This window comes from Aegilops tauschii, chromosome 7, assembly GCF_002575655.3.
Source record: "Aegilops tauschii subsp. strangulata cultivar AL8/78 chromosome 7, Aet v6.0, whole genome shotgun sequence".
Lineage (NCBI taxonomy): Eukaryota > Viridiplantae > Streptophyta > Magnoliopsida > Poales > Poaceae > Aegilops > Aegilops tauschii.
Window position 1 is genome coordinate 58,382,597 of NC_053041.3, and position 19,785 is coordinate 58,402,381.

Below are 19,785 nucleotides of genomic sequence, written 5' to 3' on the forward strand. Positions count from 1 at the left end.
TCGGAAGCATTGGATATGCACCGGGTGGACTCATCAGCGTACGCAGCAGCTATAGAGGACATGAAATACCAACTGAGGTTGTGGTTCTCTTCTTTTTCCATTTCAGTTTGTAGACGCAGTGCGAACACGGTGGCCCATGAGCTCGCCAATATTGGCCACCTGTGTGAACCAAACCACTTTTTAGAGTGGGAATCTGATGTACCAGCCCGTGTGGGCGAGTGTGTTGTGGACGATATGCCTCACCACAGTTAAGTAATGAAAGCTATGCTTTCCTCAAAACAAAAAAACAACAAGTGCAACCGGGAGCCCTAGATCGCTACCAAGCAATCAGTTTGGTGAGCTACCTACACAAATTTGCAATAAAAAAAAGGGAGCCCTAGATCGCTGACAGGCACGCACCATGGCCGCGTCTGTCCCTTCACGCCGTCGCTGCCCTTGGCCGGATCTCCATCCAGAGCTGATCGGCCTCGTGCTCCTGCGGCTGCCGTCGCACGCCCACCGCGTCCGCCTCGCCGCCGTCTGCCGCGCGTGGCGCTCCAGCGCGCGGCTGCAGCACCCGCTGCCACCGCTGCTCCCCTGGCTAGCCCTCCCGGACGGCACCTTCCTCAGCCTCCCCGACAGCGCGATCCACCGCTTGCCCGTCCCGGACGACGTCTCCTGGCGGGTCTCCACCGGCGACGCGCTCCTCCTCGTGCACGGCGACGGCCGGTGCTCTCTGACGAGCCCTTTCCCCGCCGTGACCACCCCTGTCGCTCTCCCTCAGCCACCGTTCTGGTTCCGAAGAAACTCGCGCGCCAACCACCTTCTAAATAGCATCCACAAGGCCGTGGTTTCCGATGACCTCATCGCCGTTCTAAAGTCAAGGTGCCTCCACAACGTCTTCGTCTCTACTCGCGGGCACGGGCGGCCATCGTGGCGGCGGAAGTGGGCGCCGCCTTCAGGCAGCTTCACCGCCGACATTGCCCTCTTTAAAGGGAAACCATACGTCCTCACGACGAAAGAGGAGCTGCATGTCCTGGACGCCGGCGATCAGCAGCCATCCAGCACGGTGCCGGTCGTCAAAACCCTATGCAAACTCGGGCCCCCGAGGGATGATGAGGACTTCGGGCATCCATGGTTTAATCCTTTCGCCACATGGCACTACCTCGTCGTGTCCGGTGATCAGCTGCTGATGGTGAAACGGATAATCAATATACCTCTGATATTACCGGCAGACATTAGGATAGAGAAGCGGACTCACCGGTTTGAGGTCTTTGAAGCGCTCTTCGCCAGTGATGGTTGTGGATGGTGGAGAGAAGTCGATACGCTGATGATGGGGCGAGCGCTCTTTGTTAGTCAAGGTTGTTCCGATTCTCTTCCTGCCACTTTCGGCGCCCAGTGTGGTGTCATCGGAGCTCGAGAAGATTGCATCTATTTTGTGACGGAGCGTGACACCAGGTACCACCAGGAGAGGACTCCTCAGAACCCATTCCTTGACTCCGGTGTGTACAACATGAGAGATCGAACAGTGACGCCTTTGCCGTTGGAGATGGCAACAGTGCCTACCGTGCACAAGGGCCCCTGGTCTTCAACTTGGATTTTTCCCAAAACTTGAGTCAAGTTGCATACATACTTGTTAGATTGAGGATGATGCCAGGGGTTCTAGGTCTCTGAAGGTCTTCTTTGGGATTTTTTTTACATTTGCATAATGTTGTCATGAATAATGCTCATTATATCTACCATTTTGTGAGAGACATCAACACATTATTTTTTCAGGATACGATTATATCATGTTTTAAAAGATGATAGAATATGAAACACAATCTAGTTTGAATCAACCATTCATTAGCTTGTTGTATCGGTAAATTACGAACCTTAGCACTAGAGGAGTTATGGGGGGGAGCAGTAGGAGAAACTGACTACAGCGGAGCATGGATTGACGGAGACGAGAGGGTGCAGATCACTGAGGGAGCTCCACAAGGGATCGCTGGCTGTCTGCCATTGTGGGGCTTCGAATTGAACATGTCTATTTAGCTAAGATGACCTTTTAGGTAGAAAGATGTAGCACCTTTTCTGAATTGAACATGATGTCCTCTATTAATCACATATTTCCAGTTTAATGTTAGTAACCCCATAATTTTCGGAGAATGCAAATATTAAACTCTAAGGATAACACTATGAAATAAGTGTTGTGGTGTGCTGCTACTCCAAACATTTTTGAGTAGTAATATAGTTTTTGTCTAGCTACCTACATGTGGCTACTAGATAATGTCTGTTTGAGGCATCGACAAAACTAATAAAATTCTAGCCAACATAGTGGCCCTCTCAAGAATGATGTAGAAACTAAAATACAATATAGACACTACAACTAAAATATAATGATGTAGAGATTTTAGTCCACTAATATTGTATCTAGTACACTATGCAAATTGTATTAAACCATTGATCTAGCCTATAGTTTCTACATCATTGTATCTAGTCTACTAAAATATTAAACCTCCACATATTACCACAAAAATGGATGTATCTACAACTAAAATAGATCTAGATACATTCATTTCTTGGACGAGTAATTCCGAACGGAGGGAGTAGAAAGAAAGATACAATTTTAGCCAAAGAGGCTCTGTTTCGTTCATGTGGGCTCATAAAATCAACTTCAGATGTGCAGACACATCTGACCCTTGTAAACATGCCATGCTCATTAAAAGGATTATGCTGATTTCTTTTTCTCATAAAAAAGTAAAACTAAAAGGATTATGTTGCTAATTGTCTTGTCGGGCAGAGAATTTGCCGCCAAGTGTTTTTCTTTAATAATAAGATAATTATGATGCTGCTAGTTGTCTTGATTGAAACAACTGCTCTGTTTTTATCACACGCAAAATAAAAACTGCTCTGTTTTTCTGTACATATCAGTACAACTGATGTGTTCCCAGAAACAACCTTTCCCCCCTCTGTTCCTTGTCAATCGCAGGAGCTTGGAACTTCCCACACATCAAAAACTTCTTTAGTCCACAGGTGCTGGCATATGATGTTTGTGACCCCGCTTACCACGCGTGTTTTTTTTGTCAAGGAAGAACACATCGAAAGAAGAATCTTTCTTCGGGATATTACAAAGCTCTGCAGAATCAAGAGTCTTCCGATGTAGTAACAGCGTAAGCGAAACAATGCACTTCATACAAATGTTCAGGTGACAGTGGCAGCATCATAATTGTCCAAGAGTGTGAAGCAAAGCTGCTCTCAATAAACCATATAGATAGCAAAGAAAGTGTCACACAGGTCTAGCTCTGCAAACTAAAAAACAGCTCAGGAAAGAACTTTTGTACACACTCACAAAGTACATACAGCTCTTGGCCAAACTCATTTCATCAGTGCTGGCATGTCAGTGTGGCTGTCCAGATTCTAGCATGGAAAGTACCGTCGAGCAGCTAGTTTCTAGATAAGATTCGGCCAAAAACTATGTTCCTGCGTTCCATTGTGCTTCAGTCAGATGTTATGCGTGTCAACCAACTGTCAGTGGCAGGAGATGTTATTTGTTCCGTAGCTTATGCGCTGAAGGCTTGTGTCCAACATATCTGTCATCCATCTTTGAGGCCCGCCATCATCTCCGATGACATTGTACGCGTATGACGACAGCCCAACATCCTCGCCACATGAGCTTTCCACCCCCAGCTTATACATCCTTTCTGTTCTAGACAAAACTACAAGGTTGGAAAATGTTGAGAAGCTATTGCCAACAAACACATCTGCTCTCGCACACACCTCAAAGTCGATGGCAGACTTTATAAGATAAGGCTGCCTCTTGTATATGTCAGTAACTCCAAGTTTCTTCTTCTCATAGGCAATCATACCGACTCTCCAACCACTGGTTACTGAATCATCTTCTAAAAGGCTGTCGGCTACAGCAAGATAAACCACAACCGGCCGGCGTAGATCAGTGATCTGTGAGACCTTATGAATGATCTCTCCTTTGCTGCTGCAGATTTCCTTCAAATTCGACCGCTTCTCCCACTTCTTGCAATGGATCATCCAGTCTTTCTCTATTCTCATGTGAACAGCAATGTACTGCACAGGCAGATTCAACGAACCATCATCTATCCTCTTCTTATTATGGGAAATAGCAGCCTCGTGTCTTGCTTTTTCCCCTGCATCTTTAATCTTGGATATGACCTTGACTACTTCAGTTTCTATCTCAGGAGCTAAGGCAAGGCAATCGAAGACCTTGGCATAGTCTTTCACTGGCCAATGGTCAGGCCACAGAAACGGATGTTTCCCAGTGACATGAATTACTTGATAGTTATCGGCCTCGCCCGTTTTGGATTCTTGCAGCTGATCCAAGTCTCGCTCCACTGTCCACCTCCTACCACTTCCCTTTTGGAGTTTATAGGGTTCAGTATGATTCGAAACTTCAGAGTACCAAGCTAGCCTCGCAAAACCATGACAGCGGGCATTGAATTTGTTGAAGTCAAACACCTTGTCGAAAGGAATAGGCTGCAGCAAGTCAACCTCTTTGTAGAAAAGTGAAGCACTCAGACTTGGCATGAGCAGAGACCTGTTAAGGAATTTCGCAGTCAAGCATGCCCTGGCAAATGCGATCTTCTGATTGTTCAATCCCCATATAATCTGTGGGACCTCAACAAACTTGTCTTTCCTAACTCCAGGGAACAGGTCAAGGGTTGGTGGCTCATAAAAACTCTTCTCAGACAAATTAATGGCGAGAAAAGGGGAGACAATCGCTCTCAATACAATAAGACCAATCACTACTAGAAGGCATTTGCAAATGACAGGCCTCGTCGGCAAGCTAATGAGCTTGAGATGCTTAAGGTCTAGCAGGAGGTTCATTGAAACAGTTCTTTGATTCCTTCCTGTCACAAAAGGTCATTTATGATTTTATCACTCAATGGTGCAGGTATCTCATTCCAAAACCAATGGCACATGACCAGCATTTCCCTTTCATTTTGCTGTTGAAGTGCAAACTGTGCTGCAACTCTAATGGAATCAATAACCAAACACGCTTGGATGTCTTCACCAGTTCTTCCTGGGAAATGAGTAAATTAGGTTTCAAGCTCGGGGCATTCAGTTACTAGTAGTATAAGCATACTTCTTGAACCCAGTAACAATTTACTGTACACTCCACCAGAGAGGCTGCAACTGAAATGAAACGGAAAACAAAGACACAACTCAAGGTCATTATACTGCCACACTTCACATGCAATTTCAGAATCTACCAAGTGACTACATACAACCTCTGTTGACTGTATTCCCTCATAGATGAACTATCTTAACAGTAAAGATTAACTAATTAACCATAGCTCGAAGGAAATCACCTAGAGTCGTTTTACATCGGTTACGGAATGCCAGGTATGTCGGCGGCGACCGCTAGTAAAGCAAGCATAGACAGCAAGGTTATACTCATACATGTTCGGTGTAAGGAGTTTAACTATCCTAACACCACCTAAGCCAGCAGCTTTTGTACATCCAAATTCCAATTTATAAATTTCATCATTTCATATGGAAGTCAGCATGGTAGCCTGACATACTGGTCACTTCACTAAAAATGAATGTAAACAAAATCATGCTCACTGGTCACTACTCAGAGAAATAAATCTTGACTTTTGCAGGAGAGAGAAAAAATACACCTGAGCAATTAACAAATGGCTTTGCAAATCATATCAGCTCCAAGAGCGAGGGCAAGCAATCACTACTTTGTCTATGGATTTAGATCTGGCAGAAGCTGCAGCGACTATAGAAAAAAAAACCAAGAACACAGCAGCTGAGCCGGTGTCCTTCATACCTAGTCTGAGCAGATCTTTCATAGGGTAAAGCTCCAACTCGCAGCCCTCGTCTGGGCCTCGGATGAGCCCACTGCTCTGCCCCACCTCCACTCCCAATCTTCGCTGCAGCCGGCAAGGCACGGCTCCCCCTTCGCCGCCGGAAGCGCCCACCCCAGCCCTCTCTCCAAGGCCGCCGTTCCTCCTCTGGAAGGCCCGATCCAGCTCGAGCGAGTGGATTGATCTGGTGCAGATGGGTGGGTAGGAGGAGAAGGGAAGCGGCCGCTCGACGCTATTCCGGTCGTCGGAGGCAGATCGCGGCGAGCTCAGCACGGGGAAGAGGGAGGAAATTTGGGAAGGGGAAAAACGGGGAGCAGGAGCGGTCAAGGGGGGAGAATGTGCACGAAGCGGTTCACGTGCGATAACTCCTGGCCCAGTTTGCCAGTGGAAGGAAATTCCCATTCGTTTTATTTTTATTCTTATATTCTTATTCCTGAAATCTTATTAGTGCACGCGCACTTTCTGGTTGAATCCAGCGGCCGAACGGTCGCCGCTCGATCAATTCAGATCGTGCGGCCCGCAACGTCAGGTGTTACCTGGTCGTCGAGGCAGTCGCAAGCACCACGCTACACGACAAACGCCCATCCTCTCCCCATCCACCTTATCCACTTCAGCCACGCCCCATCTCCCCCCGTCGTTCCCTCCTCCACCCGCCCCGAGCAGCAGGGAGCACCGGCGCCTGCGCTGCGTCGCCATGGATGGCCTGCCCCGAGTAGCAGCCAGCAGCCAGCAACGTGAGGTCGGGAGATCCTCTCCTCCCCGGATCCCGATGACGGCGAGATCCAGCAGATGCAGACCAACCGGCGGTGGTCGTCGCCACGACACGCGGCCCTCCATGGGCTTGTGCTTCTGCTCGACTGCTCGCCCGGCGACGTGGTTCCCAGTGACTTACGACACGGCTGCTTCGATCCGTGCCCCGGTGACATGCCTAGTGCCCCCAAGAAGGTCGCATCTTCTCCTCATCCATTGCTTTTGCTCTCCTCTCTCTCTCGACCTGATGCGATGGTTTCCCCCCAACAAATCCATCAATTTTTCATGTTTCCTTGCTGGGGGATGAATAGATTGGATGCCTTGGTTGGTTGCTGCAGGGACGCGTGCTGGAGTCCTCGTCGACTGCATCAAGTGATTACAGGCTGCAGCGCGGGAAGATAGAGAATTCGCTGCCAATATTTATGCTCAACTGCGTACAACTACAAGGTGCTGCAGTGCCCAGACCAGAAACCTCTACATCCTGAAACGGCACCTTCAACACTTGCAGATCTAGAACAAGTATTTACAGGGTAGCATCGTATTATAACATGCTAGTTGGCATCCTCAGCATTTCTAGTTGCACAATACCATCCAACTAGTTGACATCCTCAGTCTTTTTGTAGCTGCGTTGACACCCTTAGCATTTTCTTCTAGAAGCCTGAAACCTGAATGTGCAATTTTTTGATTGGTCATGCAAGTGCTCAATATTTCTTTTCCCAAGAGTATCTAATTAATTGGCATCCTCAAGATTTATAGTTGCACAAGAGTATTCAATTAGTTGGCACCCTCATCATTTCTACTTGCACAAACACTATCCAACTAATTGACATCCTCAGCCACAAGAGTAACTATTTTTTAGTCCCATCTTCAAAATTTTGAGGGTTGCCCAAGAGTATCAAATGACTTGGCACCCTCAGACTTTCTAGTTGCACAGGAGTATTTATTTAGTTAGCATCCTGAGCATTTTCTAGTTACACAATAGCATCTAACTAGTTTACATCCTCAGCCTTTCTAGTTGCACAAGAGTAACTATTTTTAGTTGGCATCCTCTGCATTTTCTAGTTGCACAACTAACATAATATCAAGTTGGCATCGTTAACCTTTTTTATCCAGTTTTTTCTGAAGAACAACAAATATTTTGTATGCAGTGTTAACTAATCACCTTTGGCATCTTTTGTTTGCAAAACCTCAGGTGATCATGTCGGAATGTGATCACCTTTGGCACCGTTTTCTGATAACAGGAAATAGAATTTCATCTTCTTTTCTGCTTCACTTTTAGTATATAGTACATCCTATAGAACATATTCCCCCTATTGCAATTTGTGTGAGACAAGACTATTTGTATGCTCATTTTTAATGTTGTTCTTGTGCATTTTCTAGTCTCGTTTTTAATACTTTTAATACAGGAAATAGAATTTCACCTTCTTTGCTGCACACATTTGCAGCAAAAGTTGGCTTTGGATACAAGTTTAGCTGCACAATTATATGTTTATATTTGCACAGACAACAAATCCAGTCTTTTTTTTATTTCATCTAGTTCGTGTGTTGGTTGCACACATTTTTTGCAGGAAAAGATAAACTGAATGTAGTGTCTGTGCAAATAGAAGCCCATATTTGTGCCAACTAAACATGGATCCAAAACCATCTTTTCCTGCAATGTGTGCAACCAACAGCCAAAAGACTAGAACAAATGGACTCTAATCTGGGCTGTTTTGTTGCACACATTTGCATAAAAAGGTTGGCTTGGACCCATGCTTAGTTGCACAAATATGTTCTTCTTTTTGCAGAAACAGTATACCCAGTCCATCTTTCTAGTCTGGGATGTTCTTTTTGCACACATGCCGCAGGAAAAGTTGGTTTTGGACCAATGTTTTAGTTACACAAATATGTGCTTCTTTTTGCACAAACAGTACACCTAGTCCATCTTTCTAGTCTGGGCCATCATACGGTTGAGATTAGTACTTTTTCTGGAGAACTCAATGCAGCTAGTATTTTCAACAGCATCAGCGTCATTTTTATAAACTCGGTTTTTGGTTTGGTGACGGTGTGATGATTTTTTTCTCTCGTCATGCAAGTGTTGAATAACTATTTTTCTGACTGGGTATCCTCAAGATTTCTAGTTGCACAAGAGTATCCATTTAGTTGGCATCCTCAGCATTTCTAGTTTCAAGGAACAATATACAAATAGTTGACATCCTCAGCTTTTCTAGTTGCACAACAGTATATAATTTAGTCCCATCTCCAAAAATTTTGAGGGTTGCCCAAGAGTATCTTTGGCACCCTCAGACTTTATACTTGCACAGTAGTATCCAATTAGTTGGCATCCTCAGCAATTCTAGTTGCACAATACTTTTCTAATTAGTTGACATACTCAAGACTTTTTCTAGTTGCACAAGAGTATGTATTTAGTTGGCATCCTTAGCATTTCTAGTTGCACAGAAAACATAATACTGTGTTGGCATCCTCAACCTTTTTAATCCAGATTTCTGAAGAACAAAAAAAATATGCAGTGTTAACTAATCACCTTTTTTCACCTTCATGATATTGTGCAGGGGGGGTGAGGGTAATGAAGGAGATAATGCAGAACGACAGTCACAAGCTGGTAGGATAAGGGCATCACCTGGGAGGTTGGTGAAGTTGAACAATAAGTTGAGCCCATTACAAAAGTCACACCTCTGCCACAAGCTGTTTGGAGGCCTGGATTCATGTTTTAGTTGCACATATTTACAACAAAAGTTGGCTTTGGATTCATGTTTAGTTGCACAAATATGTGTTTATTTTTGCACAGACTGCACACATCCATGTCTGTGTGTGTTGATTGCACACATTTACATCAAAAGTTGGCTTTTGGATCCATGGTTAGTTTGCACATCTCTTTTCTAGTCTTGGCTGTTTGGTTGCACACATAGAAGGAAAAGTTGGTTTTGGATCCATGTTTTAGTTGGCACAAATATAGGCTTCTATTTGCACACATGGCATAAAAAGGTTTCTTTTTGGAACCCATGCTTTTTTAGTTGCGCAAATATGTGCTTCTTTCTGCACAAACTGTACATTCAGTCCATATTTTCTAGTATTTGGCTGTTTGGTTGCACACATTGCATAAAATGTTGGCATTGTTGGAACTGTGATTAGTTGCACAAACAGGAAGATCCAGTCCATGTTTCTAGTTTGGGCTATCTGCAAAACTACTCCCTTGTGTCTATTTGCACACATCCAGGCAAAAGTTGGTTTTACTACAGGGTCTAGTTGCACAGAGCGGCCGCAAAACAGTAGCCATGGTGTCAATTTTTCTAAATGCTAGTGGTGTCTTGTATCAAATTAGTTGTCTTATATTTGTCTAAATAAAAATGTACCTAACACTAAAATGTGTCTAAATACATCAGTATCTTAGACAAATAATTACATGATGGCAGCAAATACATCAGTATCAAACCAACACACGCATGCAAAAAGGAATCAAAGCTATGGCAGCAAGGGGACCACACCCGTGTGTCAGGTCGGACATGGAAGAAAGGGCATGGGAAACCAGGGACCAGTGCGCACCCCACCACAAATCGTGATTAGGAAATCTGATTGCCCAGCGCACCCCACCACAAACAGGTTCTAGTGTGGCTGGCGGCCGCTCGGGAGCGCTACCGAGCCAGCGGATTTTGCGGGTCGGAAGGAGGCCTTCCTTTCAGGGAACGAGGGACAGAAATTTTCCTTTTCTGGCCGGCCGCTTGCTACCGCTAGCGAGCCAACGGCCGCCAGCCAGACGCAGCCATTTTTATTAGGACCCCGACAGCCAACGAACGTTCGTTGTGAGACATGGCAACTGCGAATGTTTTCTATGGCAATTTCTTCACAATCACATGACAACTCCTGGCAAGCAGAGGATTTTGTATGGAAATTGTCGTGTCGCTTGAAAGAATTGGCATGCTCCTAACAATTAAATTGCTGCAAAAACCCACCGAACGTCTGTTGAATAACATTGCCCTATTCTTACTACTCCAGAAATTAGCGCAGATCAAATGATCAGAACTGCAAGGTGAACTTTAATCAACCATTGAAGCGATTTGTTTCGATTCCATCGGTAACAAGAGCTACTAAAGTAGTCAAATCAATTGTTGATTGAATATCATATGAGGTCATATGCAGTGGCAGAGGTACAACTTTGTCGAAGCCTGGGCACACGACATGTGCAATTAACTAGTTGGTCTACTTAGATATGCAAGTACCGGATATAGAGATACATACACCGTATATACAAACATGAATGTTACATAGTTCATAGCTAGATATACATAAACATGAGATACGGTAACATATAACTTGACATCTCTCCGACAATTGGGCCTACCCGCTAGTGCTGATGGACCATATTGGCTTAGCGATGGCGAAACTATATTTGTTGGTCTCTTGGCACTTTTGTCATCATGTGTCCTCCTTAATAGTTACTCGGTATGCCTTTTGACCACATAAAGGGCCTCCGGTAAGGGTGTCCCTATCGCCTCTGCTATTCATTTTAGAGCATCTCCACTCGTTCGGCCCCCAGGGGCTAGAAATAGCGCTGCCCTGGGGGCTCGCCGGCCGAAATATCGGCTTGGGGGTGATCTGGTTCCCAGCTGCCGCCCCCAGGCGCCGATTTCCACTAGTAGAAAAAGAGGCTTCTATACGCCCCCATTAGTCCCCAAAATAATCGAACCGCGATCAAAGGGGTCTTTAGTCGCGGTTCGGGAGGAGACCCGCGACCAACTATCTGGGCCCAGCGCGCGCTGGCGGACGGGAGGGGCTTTAGTCCCGGTTGGCCTAGCCAACCGGGACTAAAGGTCCTCAGGCTGGCCCGAAGGCCTTTAGTCGCGGTTGGCCAGACCAACCGGGACTAAAGGTCTAAGCTTTAGTCCCGGTTGGTCTGGCCAACCGCGACTAATGGCCCGAACCTTTAGTCGCGGTTGGTCTGGCCAACCGCGACTAAAGGGATTTGAGGCCTCATTTTCAAACTCTACCCCCCCCCCCCCCCCCCCCCCCCCGCGTTAAACATTTTCAAAATCCTCAAAAACCTAACGGAAAAAAAGATACGGGGCTTTTAAGATTTGGAGAGGCAAAAAAATTCAAAAAATTTCAAACAGTGGCTCACTTTCGGCGCAAACTGGGCCACTTTTCAACCCATTTTCGGCGCAAATTGGCCCACTACCGGCGCAAATTGACCTATTTCGGCCCGTACACGGCGTGCTTCGGCACAAATTCAACATAAAGCTATTTTTTTATCACATGGTTCATCACAGAAAATCAATAGAAATCAAATAGTTCAATACAAATTATGTAGGTCAAAAACTGGCTCTTCCTGCTCGCTCTCAATGATCATGTTGTGCGAGATGACACATCAAGTCATGATCTCCCATATTTGATCTTTTGACCATATCTGAGCGGGGTATCAGACAACAGCAAACCGAGATTGGAGCACAGCAAATGCCCGCTCGACATCCTTCCTACAAGCCTCCTGGACCTTCACAAAGTGGGAGTTCTTGCCTCCTGGCACAGGGTTTGAGGTAGTCTTCACAAATGTGGACCATCTCGGATAAATGCCATCTGCTACATAGTATCCCTTGTTGTAGTACCGCCCGTTGACCTTGAAGTTCACCCGAGGAGCATGACCTTCAACAATCTTGGCAAAGACAGGGGAGCACTGCAGTACGTTGACGTCATTGTGAGTTCCTGGCATACCAAAAAAGGGGTGCCAAATCCAGAGGTCGTGTGTGGCCACTGCCTCAAGTACCACCCTGCAACCGCCTTTGGCGCCTTTGTAATCCCTGCCAAGCAAATAGACAGTTTTTCCATTTCCAATGCGTGCAGTCGATGCTTTCAAGCATCCCTGGAAATCCTCTTTGCTGGATTATGTGCTAGGATCCGAGCAATGTCTTCATCATTGGGTGATCGCAAGTATTGCAGTCCAAACACTGCCACCACTGCCCTGCAGAACTTGTAGAAACACTCAATGGTCGTGGACTCGGCCATACGCCCATAGTCTTCCAGTGAATCACCCGAAGCTCCATAGGCAAGCATCCTCATAGCTGTCGTGCACTTCTGGAGTGAGGTGAATCCAAGTGTGCCGGTGCAATCCTTCTTGCACTTGAAGTGGCTGTCCAACTCCCTGATGGAATTCACAATCCTGAGGAAGAGCTTTCGGCTCATCCGATAACGGCGCCGAAATACTTTGTCGCCGTGCATTGGAGTGTCGGCGAAGTAGTCGGAGTAGAGCAAGCAATAGCCTTCCAGTCGATGCCGGTTCTTTGCCTTCATCCGGCCCGGCACCGAGCCACCTCGCCGAGGCTTTGCATTGCTCGCGAGCAGGCTGGCCAGGGCGGCGAGGACCATGTGATGCTCTTTGTCCTGGGCGTCGGCTTCCTCCTCCAGCAGCGCCGCGAGCGCCTCCTCGTCGTCCGAGTCCATCACCGAGCAGACAAATCGCTAAACACCTGGTGGGCGTGGTAGGCGCGCAGCCGCAGGTATCCCGCCCTACGCGACCGGAGCGCCAGAAACCTCGCCCAGGGACGGGGTGGAGGATGCCTCTCTCTTTTTCCGCCGGCCAAATGGCCTATCTAGCGGTGGTTGGGGGGGGGGGGGAGTGGGGGGTGGGCGGCATCGGGATCGGCAAGGCGGCGGGAGGGCGTGCACGTGGGGGGCGAATCTGGACGTAGAAGATGCGTTTTCGCCTGACAGAAGTGGCCCAGTCGCGTTTTCCCTTCCGCCGGAGCCCCAGGCCCTCCCAGTGTGCTGGGTTCGGCCTGGGATCGCCGGGCTCAAAAACGGGCCGAGCCAGCGGATTTCGGCGTCCTGGGGCGCGACTGGTCAATTTTTTTGGTGCCGACGCTAAAAGTGTCGCCCTGGAGGGCCTGTTGGGGGCACGAGTGGAGATGCTCTTAGTCAATGATTTGTTGCGCCACCTTCTTCACCTCGCTGCAGACTTAGGTTTCCTCAAGCCGATTAAAGGCAGAGTTGCCCAGTGCAGGATCTCCCTCTACACGAACGATGTTCGGATCTTCACAAATCCCGACCAAGATGAGTTCACCGCGATCAACTCAATCTTGGAATGCTTTTAAAATTTAAACGGCCTTTGTCACTAACTTAGCGAAGACGATTTCATCTGTTGTGGGTTTGGACCTTCGAAGATATCCTCATTGTCTTCCCTACAAAGCTACACTCCTTCTCGGGTCACTACCTGGGGTTGCTGCTTCACGTGAGACGCCTAACGAAAGGTTCATTATCAGTTGCTCATCGACAAGATTCATGGTATATTGTCGAGGTGGAAGGGTAGGAGCATCGCCAAGGACAGAAGAGTCATGCTTGCCAAAAGAGGTCTTCACCTCTACGGGAGTGAATAGCATAAAACTATCACTTTTCACGTTATGGTTCCAAAAAACTACCCGATTTTTGTTTGTCGCTGATAACTACCAGAATAGGCGTCGGCTGTTTCAAAAAACCTAAATCACCCGTTACTTACATATTAAACCGGTTTATGACAGGTCGGGCCCGCACCTAAACAAACCGTCTGTTTAACCGTTTGTTTGACTGTTAGATGACATGCGGGCCTCACATGTCAGTGTCTCATCTCTATCTCCCCCTCCTCTCTACAGAGCACTGCCACATAGCCATGGCCGCCGGCCACATTGCTGGCGCACGCCGCGTCTTATGCCACGTCCGGCCGCCTCCTTCCGCGCGCATGGAGCCCTGCCTCCACTGTTCCTGATGTCCTCTGCTCCACGGCGATTGCCGGGGAGAAGCCCCGGCGAGGAGATTGCCGGCGATGGGCATGGGAGCCGAGCCTGTGGAGCTGCTGCATGGCGTCTACGGGCGCGGCAGGGCTTCTCGCTGGACCACGCCACCCCGAGGAACGCGGCGACCCGAGCTCCTGGGTGCGGCAGCCCGTGTTCCTGGGCATGGCGGCCCGAACGAAGAGAGAGGCGGCCGCTTCTCCAGCGGCTCGCGTCTGCGCTCGCCTGAGCACGCACGGCCAGGCAAGGGGAGCGGCAGGAGGGAGCCCTTCGCTGGTCTTGCAACATTGCCGAGCATGAGAAGCGGCTGGAGGGAGTCCGGCGAGGTCGCTGCGTGAGGGCGTGAGCTGCTGGACGACCGGGGACCCGATTGCTTTCTTTAAAAAAACAAGGACTTTATTGCTGTTTTATTTCTTGGCAAGGACCTGATTGATTTTTTGCCACAACAGTTAATGGTCAAACAATCAGAGCTCTTACGCGTGGGCCCAACCTGTCATAATCGCGATCAATTGTAAAACACCCACTCATTTGGGTTTTTTGAAACAGACACCGCCGATTTTGGTAGTTATCAGCGACAAACAAAAATCTGGTAATTTTTTGAAACCATAACACGAAAAGTGGTAGTTTTATGCTATTCACTCCCTCAACGGCCACCTTCCGTATGGCGACCCTCCCCATTCCCAAGTGGGCATGCACCAAGAATGACAAGATATTCACGGCTTCATTTGGAGTGGTTATGATAGTGAGATGGTTGGCACGGGGCACTCGCTTGTGATCTGGAGTATGGTTTTCCGCCCCAAAGTCTTCGGGGAGTTGGGCAACATGGACCATGATCAGTTTGGAAGGGCTCTTTGGTTGTTTTGATAGTGGCTTTAGTAGGTTGACCTGGAACGCCCATGGGTTGGCTCTGAACTACCTTGCGACGCATCAGACATGGCACTATTCAGAGCATCCATGACTATCACCATCGGAGACGAGGAAATGGCATCATTCTGGCACTACAACTGGTCCGGATTTGTGGTCCTTCACCTTTGTTGTCTGTAACTCTTCGGGGTTGCATTTTGTAATAACAGGATGGTTCATGACGAGCTGCAAAATGACACCTGGATCGGTTCGATCGCAACTTTAAACAATACGAATTAGGTACGAGGGTTCACCGACTTGGTGACCCTCATAAGTACGATCATGCTTGACCCCCAAAGACCAGATTCAGACAACTATCTATGGAACACCAGTGGGACATACTCCGTCAACTCAGCCTAGACGGCCTAATTCATTAGATCCCATCAAAAGTTCGTGGCCAATACACTTTGGAAGGCCCGTGCGAAGCCAAAATGCAGACTATTCTTGTGGCTACTCCTCCACATCAGGATCCTCACGTGGATCGTCTAGCTAGGAGAGGATGCCCGCACGATCCAATATGCCATCTTTGCTTAAGGGCTCCTGAGACCGATATTCATCTTTGCAAAGATTGTCCCTTCATGGCTCTAGCCCGCCAACTCAAGGTACCCGCGGGGATTTACCTATCATGGAGCGGGGATGAGGGACAAATTCACCCCATGGGTATTGTTTGGTGGGTATCTGTTAGTATCGCGGGGCGGGGATGGGGATAAAATTCCCCCCATGGGGACTCCATGGATACCCGAAAAACTATGCCAAGCGTACTACAAATGCACAATATATATATTAATACCTAGATATTTCACACAATTATTTTTCTTCACATCTCCCAATAACCATGCCCCTCCAATCTCATCTATCCCAGTCAGTTTTGAGATCCCCATGGATACCCAACGGGTAACGGGTACCTGATATTGACGGGGATGGGGGGCGTTTTGTCCCCGCGAAGCTTCACGGGGCTCATGGGTATGAGGATTGGTGGGGATGGTGGAGTCATCCCCGTCCCTGTTGCCACCTTGACCGCCAACTGGTGTATACTCCTCCCTAGCAATTTGGCAACAACCTACCATTCCATCGACTCTTGGTGGGAGGAGATGTTGAACGAGATCGACAATGACCAAAAGAGGCACCACAATGGGGCCTTTATTTACATCACGTGGAACGTATGGAAAGAAAGAAATCACCAAGTCTTCAAAGGTAGGAGAATTACTCGAACGTCACACCTTGTGTCATGTTCCAAGTGAACTGCATCATTGTTTAAAAAGATTGGCTACTGAAGGGATGCAGTATGGCCACTTTCGCAAGGGCTATCCACAGACCCTTCTACTACCAGGATCACTTTATTCTTGAATGAAAACGGCTAAAAATTCCATCACCGGACAAAAACAATGACAAGACTCCCTCATTAGACTGAATGTATAGATAGAATCAATGCATCCATGCATTTTTTTTCAGGTTATGCATTAGGTGAAACATCATATAAGCTATGATGTGTCTAGGTCTCATACTCTACATACTACATATGAAATAAAATACGAAAATGAGTCCAGCTAATTAAGCATGCACATGTATGTGTCAATATACATTGGCAAAATCATCCATGTTTCCAACAAAACGAGTCGAGCTATTGAAACTGCAGGGACATGCAAGCAAACATATCGAGCCAAACATTGGTAAACGATATGAAGTCGTTGGGATGTAAAATTCAAGACACGTTTAGAAAACTGGGTTTGTGTACGGCATGTTTAGATGTGTCTTAGTTATTGCACATCTAAATGACTCAATCAACCATAAAAGTCAAAGAAAAAAAAACCCGCACAAATCTCCACCGAAATTCAATGACATATATATAGGACTTAGATATGCAACAATTAGGGCATATATAGATATGCTTTAGTAAAACTGTAGAAGATTACACATGTAAACCAGCTAATCTTAAAAAAATTGCATTCGGTTATTTTTTTGTTCCTTGGATCGGACAGGCAATTTGGAAAACAACCACTAAACGATAAGTGCAGGCACATGTTGATGACTTAATATAATTAAACTTGGACAGGGAAAAACCATGACGAAAACCGCTCGCTCTTCCACGGTAGCGATGGCATCGACTCAGGCAACAAAGGGGTGAATGCCTTGTCTCTAATGTTGTACACGCCAGAGTCACCGAGAGGTGCCTCCGGCTGTTTCCACTGGTAGAGTTGGTTGAGGAAGTAGATACAGCCTCCTCGAACTCCATGACCGGCGGGCAAAGACTTGGAGCACGGTCTGCTGACAAAGAGCGTCTGGCCTTGTAGGCTGCCGTCCAACTTCTTCCACCGGCCTTGGCCCAGGTCTGCTTCCCAGACCTCGAACCGGAAAGTTCTTCTACCATCCGCATCCGGGGAGGAGGGCATCCTCATCCATGGGCGGCGGAGCCATCGCTTCACCATCAGCAGCTTGCCACCAGACTCGACCAGATATATCTCGACCAAGGGAAAACCGTCTTGGAAATCTTGGTGGTGGTGGTGTTGCCATGGGTGCTTTTTCATCAGTTCGGTACTGTACTTGAGTTTGAATCCTTTTTGGTGGCCATTGCTGAGGTCGAGGGTCTCGAGGACATGGCCCCTGGAGAGGGCGTAGATTTTCCCTTGAAACAGGGCAATGTCGATTGCCTCGTGCCGCAGCGCCCCCAGGAGGAACGAGTTGCTCTCGCCGGCCGGTCGGCAAGTGGAAACGATGACATCGCGTCCGATCAGGACGGCGACGACGACGTGGTCGCCGTCCCACGACGAGCAGGACACCACGACCTTCCCTATAGCTTTCATGGGGGGGTCGTTTTGGTCCTGCTTGGAGCGGAAGATGCGCCTGAGCTCGTTCTGGGGAATGCGCCTGAGCTCGTTGAGGTTGTGGGGGATGCGGCTGGGCTCGTTCCGCAGTCGACGATGCCGGACGTTGTAAGTCCGCAGGAGACCGGCTAGCTCGGGGAGATGGGTGGTGGCGCCGGAGAGGGCGTTCAAGAGGGAGCAGCTGCCATCGCCCTGGTGCACGAGGAACAGCATGTTGTCGCCGGCGCTGTAGCGCCAGCAGTCGTCGGGGAGACGCAGGCGGTGGTGCGGGTGCGGCGCGCTGTCGTTGGCCAGGTCGAAGAGGGTGCCGTTGCCGAACACGACCCAGGGGAGCCGCGTCGGCGGGAGCTTGCTTGCGGCGGAGCGCCACGGCCTGCAGACTGCGGCTGACCTGACGCGGTCCGCCAGGGACGCGAGGCGGCGGAGGACCAGGAGCAGGAGATCATCTGGCAGGTACGCCCAAACAGACTGGCCCTGGTCTTTCGCCATCAGGAAAACCTAGCTTTGGTTGATGACTCTGTTTAAGAAAATAAAGCGTCCGTGGTTATATGAAGTCTTCTTTTAAACGCCCATGCCTTCCTTTTTTAAAAAAGTCTATCTGTAACTCGATCATCTTGTGTGGATAAATCTAACTAGTTTTATATTAAGAAAAGATAGAAAACAGACTTCTCAGACTACGCGACTGCTAGGCGCCGGCGCGCCGGCCGAAATTTCGGCCGGTCAGCCCCAGCCAGCCGATTTGGTGAATTATGACTGTCTGATGCACTTCGTCTCCTCCCCCACGAGAGTACGAAGGATTCCTCCCCCCTCCATCTGGTCACTCCTTTTGTCTTGCCAGCCGCACATGCTTCTTCGGTGACGCCCCCTCCCTCTTCCCCCGCCGGCCGCCCTCGTCCCTGGCTCCACCCATGCTACAGCTGCCCCCCCCCCCCCCCCCCCGCCCCCAGGTTGTAGCTCCGTGTGCGCGACGACTATAACTCGGTGGTGACGGCGGCAACTGGAATGGAAGGCTCTTCTAGCACCGCTGGTCACTGATGTACCAGAAAAAACGGTGGCCGGCGAGTTGCAACTGTCAAAAATTTTTAAAAGCGGAAAATGACATATTAAAATGATGCAACCATCTAAAATAAAAGTTGTAACCGGCAACTAAGAAAGCTGCTACCAGCGATCAAAAAAGACCAAAAGGAAAAAAAATCAAAGTATTCAGTTCAACCATCAATTCGCAAAATCACTATGCAAGTAATAAGTTTACTTTTACAAAAAAAATATTTCTATTACTCAATGATTGTTACATCATTAACTAATAAAGGTACATGCTATTTAGGTGGATTATCCAACAAAATTCAAGGAGAAGTAAATTTGTTTTCCCTAGCAAGCTCATGGGCCACAACATTTGCTTCCCAAGGGAAATGCCCAACCTTCAAAAAAAAAAAATCTTGAACAACTCTGTGTGCATATGGTAGCAGTCCTCATGAATCAAGTTAGTACCTTGCATGAAGTCACTCTTCTTCGTCCAAAGAGTCATTGTCTTACTGCTACTATCTGTGTTGGCAGTACCATCAGCATCGGTTTGAACCTACATACTTTCACGTGGTTAGCCACAAAATGAAACATATAACCATATTATGTAAATAGATAAGTATGTGTCAAAACTGAAAAATCAACTACACCTAGTTGACCAAGAATTAATCCACAAGATACAATATATGTAACTAATTTAGGTATGGTAGTAAATCAATCCCATTTGATTCA

The 19,785-nt window shown here is 47.7% G+C and overlaps 4 protein-coding genes across 5 annotated transcripts; 2 read left to right on the forward strand and 2 right to left on the reverse strand.

Annotated features, from left to right (window-relative positions):
* The first annotated feature begins 400 nt into the window (after window positions 1-400).
* On the forward strand, window positions 401-1,594 carry LOC109765965 (uncharacterized). The gene has a single exon (XM_020324733.3). It carries the CDS (start codon window positions 401-403, stop codon window positions 1,592-1,594), a length of 1,194 nt encoding a protein of 397 aa, XP_020180322.1.
* Window positions 1,595-3,200: 1,606 nt separating this feature from the next.
* On the reverse strand, window positions 3,201-6,149 carry LOC109765960 (O-fucosyltransferase 23). Of its 2 annotated transcripts, XM_020324727.4 has the most exons (3): window positions 5,771-6,149; window positions 5,078-5,127; window positions 3,201-5,014 (listed from the first exon to the last, which is right to left on the reverse strand). In XM_020324727.4, the coding sequence occupies exon 3, from the start codon at window positions 4,816-4,818 to the stop codon at window positions 3,490-3,492; it is 1,329 nt and encodes a 442-aa protein (XP_020180316.1). In that variant the 5' UTR covers window positions 4,819-5,014; window positions 5,078-5,127; window positions 5,771-6,149; the 3' UTR covers window positions 3,201-3,489. The 2 variants fall into 2 exon arrangements, with proteins under 2 accessions (XP_020180316.1, XP_020180317.1); XM_020324728.4 differs by lacking the exon at window positions 5,078-5,127.
* A 261-nt stretch (window positions 6,150-6,410) lies between these two features.
* On the forward strand, window positions 6,411-9,413 carry LOC109765961 (uncharacterized). Its single transcript, XM_020324730.4, has 3 exons — window positions 6,411-6,752; window positions 6,896-7,004; window positions 9,110-9,413. Exons 1-3 carry the CDS (start codon window positions 6,597-6,599, stop codon window positions 9,166-9,168), a joined length of 324 nt encoding a protein of 107 aa, XP_020180319.1. The 5' UTR covers window positions 6,411-6,596; the 3' UTR covers window positions 9,169-9,413.
* Window positions 9,414-17,250: 7,837 nt separating this feature from the next.
* On the reverse strand, window positions 17,251-18,522 carry LOC109765966 (F-box protein At2g26160-like). Its single transcript, XM_020324734.1, has one exon. It carries the CDS (start codon window positions 18,520-18,522, stop codon window positions 17,251-17,253), a length of 1,272 nt encoding a protein of 423 aa, XP_020180323.1.
* Between the last annotated feature and the right edge of the window lie 1,263 nt (window positions 18,523-19,785).